General features: G+C 32.1%; 1 protein-coding gene across 1 annotated transcript; it reads left to right on the top strand.

Moving 5' to 3' along the window:
* Positions 1–1,125: 1,125 nt before the first annotated feature.
* On the top strand, positions 1,126–2,427 carry LOC127643719 (interleukin-8-like). Its single transcript, XM_052126556.1, has 4 exons — positions 1,126–1,354; positions 1,530–1,662; positions 1,962–2,048; positions 2,257–2,427. The coding sequence occupies exons 1-4, from the start codon at positions 1,291–1,293 to the stop codon at positions 2,267–2,269; spliced, it is 297 nt and encodes a 98-aa protein (XP_051982516.1). The 5' UTR covers positions 1,126–1,290; the 3' UTR covers positions 2,270–2,427.
* Positions 2,428–3,760: the final 1,333 nt, after the last annotated feature.

Genomic DNA, 3,760 nt, shown 5'->3' with positions numbered 1-3,760 from the left:
ATTGTTTTTCAGTAGATCTACATTGAGAAAACAATGCTATCCAAGGGATATAAAGTGACTTTCTGTAAAATGTATTTTACAGAATTAAACAAATGGAAATCCAAACAAAATGTGGGCTAAATTAAAAAAGCTACATGATGCCCAACTTGAGATGACATCTCAAGTTGGGGATTTTAATTTTCCCCTGTTAACTTTCCAACTCCCCTCATTCCCACATATATTAACCCCTACCTGGTACTGTCATTTATCAATAAATTAGCAAAAAATACTTGGAGAAAAGTGTAACACACCAGCAATATGAAAGCATTATTATCTGAATTAAATAATTATTCTTCAAAATCTAAATAAATAAACGATTGCATTTTCTCATTATTTTTCTTAACATTTATCATGCATTTTCTTTGCAACGTTATTTTAATTACTATTTTACTTTTAATAAATTTACTTAAAACGTCTGTAAACTTCTTTAGTTAAGATTCACACCACTCCAATTTTATTTATAAATAAATAAATAAAATAGAAAGACTGAACAATTTATACTGGTAAATATTAATGGGACGTTTTAATCCAAATCAGCAAATACAAGATAAATACAATTATAGAAATCTATGTCATGTTTATGCATCATCCATAGGGTATTTGCAAGCATGATATATTATCAGCCTTTATGAATTTTCGAAATTTTGCGTGGCCTATAGGCTACTAATCTACCCAGCTGTCAAAAAGACAACAGGAATTGTTTAAAACATATTAATGCTCATTCATTAATGCTGCTCATAGTTATACAGTAAAACAGAACTATACAATAGAGCGTAATATGTTTTGACCAATTTTGTCAGAATAATGTAATGTACAATGATTTACTTTTTCTATTGCTGAAAAATACCATGTTGTGCAATAACACACGTCATTGTGGATCACCTCTAAAATTCCTCAAGTTCATTAAAGCAGCTGTCACTTTTTTATCACAAACTTGTGACATGCTTATAGGTTCACATAGCTCAGTTATGACATCAGTACAAACTTTCCCAGATTAGTATTGCACAATTCCCTTTGACTCATTTCCAGGTTTGGGCTATAAAAGAGCTGCAAGTTCCACACTGTGGCATCTGCAAATCACTTTCACCTCCAGAGACATCACATATCTAGCTGTGCTGATCCGGGTAGCACTTCAGTAGCTTTGGTTCTGCATCATATACGGCAGTCATAAAACAAACAATACTCGGTAGCTAGTGAATCTAGAATTCTTTATTAGTTTTCATTCTTAAATCTGAGCTTCGCTTTAGCAGAATGAACAGCAAAATCGTCTACCTGTCTATCATTGTGTTGCTGGCATGTCTGACCATCAGTGAAGGTAAGTGAATTACAAAACCAAATTTTGCTTTGAGGGAATTTTTTCACTTGCAATATGTAAAAAAATAATTAATATAAATTTCAGAATAAAATAATAAGTCAATTGCAGTTAGGCATGTATGTGATAATAGGACATGACTAAATAATAATAACTGATTCATATGTTTTTCTTTCAGGAATGAATCTGAGAGGTCTGGGTGTAGATCCACGCTGTCGCTGCATTGAAACAGAGAGTCGGCGCATTGGTAAACTAATCGCGAGTGTGGAAATCTTCCCCCCCAGCCCACACTGCAAAGACACAGAGATCATGTTAGTGTTTACTCTCTTGGTTTAGGAATTGTTTATAACATGTATCATCTTTACTCAGTTTAGATTTGGTGTGTCAACAAAAGAAATAATCAAACGTACCTGCTATAATGAATCCATCATATTATTTCTATTGCCATATGTTTTTACGTAACAGCATGTTGCATCTAATATCTTACTTGGCCTGAACATGGTTTTAGCTAAATTGATGAATAATGCAATTTATTTTTTAAATTATGCAAATATTGTGAATATCCAGCTTGTCAAAAACTTAATGGTTTTTGCCCTGTTTTCCATCACAGTGCCACTCTGAAGGGTACCATGCAGGAGATCTGTTTGGACCCTACTGCCCCATGGGTTAAGAAGGTTATTGAGAAGTTTCTAGCCAAGTAAGTGTCAATAAACCCTCAAACTGTACCATGTGTTTGGTATAATGACTTGTGCTAACATTTGGTGTTATTGATTTTAGTATATATTGAAATATAAAATACAACATTCTCTAATGTTCATGTAGTATTATATAGATTTTGTTTCTTACATGTCTTATCATATTTGTCCTAGAATTAATCATGATTCTTGTTCTTTCTCTGTTTGCAGCAAAGCACCATGAACATGTAAATCATCTAATGTGTTTTTAGATGCAACGTTGAGCAAGAAGACTATATTTAAAACTGTTTGTTTACATGTTTAATGTTATCTATTTATATATTTTGTACTTGAAAAATGTATGTTATTTATTATTTTTGTAATAAAAGCAATATTGCACTTCGCAACATTTATCTGTTTCCTTAAGTACTTATTAAATTCTCCATATTTACTTGATACATACAGTATTAGTAACATACGTAGTCAGGCCTTTTTACATTTTATGTATTACATACACATCATGTGTATTTTGCCCCTTTCCCTTCATAAGAAATATAATGTGTTACTTAAATGATTTGTTATATATCATAGCATGTTTTCAGTGGCAGCAGGGAATGTTATCATAAAGTGTTGAATATACAAATTACTTGGGTTAAATCTGGGTTAGCCCTGGTAATAATGAGGTGAACATAAACATCCTTTAAAACCTGAGGGGTTTTATCTGTGTTTGAGCAATTAGCTGTAGTACTGTCAGTCTCATAGATCATCGCCCTGCAAATATGTACAGTACGGCGCCTAGTTAGAGCAATACACCTGGCAAACTTGTTTATAAACAAGACTACACTTGTTGCACAGATCACGTGCAGATGTGTGTGACCACATCAAGGGAAAACACCATTCTGTTGCACCAAGATTCACTCCCCCGTTATCACTTGTCATTTCATTGCACTTTAATATTTTACTGACATTTTAGAGGATGAAACATATTTCCATACATTTGATGCTAATCAAGCAATCCTGGCCATGAATATGTGCCAAGTCAATGTGCAAGTATTTAATTAAATGAATGCATTACTAATACAATATTAAGTTGTTCTTGAAACACAACTGACTAATATGTGTGTATAATTATAACTTATAAAATAATATTTTCTAGCTTTTTCATTACAAGTACATACAATGAATTTACTGTAAATGGAGCCTTTTTGAGGAAATAACAAAATTATGAAGAATCAAATGACCAACACAAAGTTGTCCTTCCTTGCTGTTCATGTGATTAATAGAACAAAAAGAAAGAGAAACAATTTTTAAACAATGTTCAAACAAATGTATTTTTTATTTAAATTCACTTCTAAAAACGTTTATCATTCATTCATTATTGAGATAAAACCAATTCAAATCAAATCTTGAGCAATTCATGATATATTCCATACAAAGTCAAGTTGGGCTCATTTGAAAAGCATGAATGGAGTCATTATTTATAAATGGGTTTGATATAATGATAATAAATGTCACATTCAACCTATCCTATATAACAGGCTTTTGTGTTGACTTCTTAATGGCGAGGATTCATTATTACAGAGTGAATCATTGAGGGCACAATGATTATTTTTTTAATCACACCAGTGTGAATTTAATAATGTGTGGGAATAATCTGAATATTAGACATGACTTGCAGTCTTGATCCTACACTTGTTTGTTCACTTTATGGGTGGTCTACTGAAAGGGGCCAGCT

The sequence above is a fragment of the Xyrauchen texanus genome, chromosome 5, assembly GCF_025860055.1.
Source record: "Xyrauchen texanus isolate HMW12.3.18 chromosome 5, RBS_HiC_50CHRs, whole genome shotgun sequence".
NCBI lineage: Eukaryota > Metazoa > Chordata > Actinopteri > Cypriniformes > Catostomidae > Xyrauchen > Xyrauchen texanus.
The sequence above is the reverse complement of the archived record's forward strand: the minus strand, read 5'-3'. Positions and strand labels throughout refer to the sequence as shown.

What these genes read in the sequence shown, in the direction of transcription:
- LOC127643719 (XM_052126556.1), top strand. Translation starts at nt 1,291, where the DNA reads ATGAACAGCAAAATCGTCTACCTGTCTATCATTGTGTTGCTGGCATGT. An exon ending in ATGTCTGACCATCAGTGAAG is followed by an intron (nt 1,355 to 1,529) that starts GTAAGTGAATTA and finishes TTTTTCTTTCAG; the next exon opens with GAATGAATCTGAGAGGTCTG. An exon ending in TGCAAAGACACAGAGATCAT is followed by an intron (nt 1,663 to 1,961) that starts GTTAGTGTTTAC and finishes TTTCCATCACAG; the next exon opens with TGCCACTCTGAAGGGTACCA.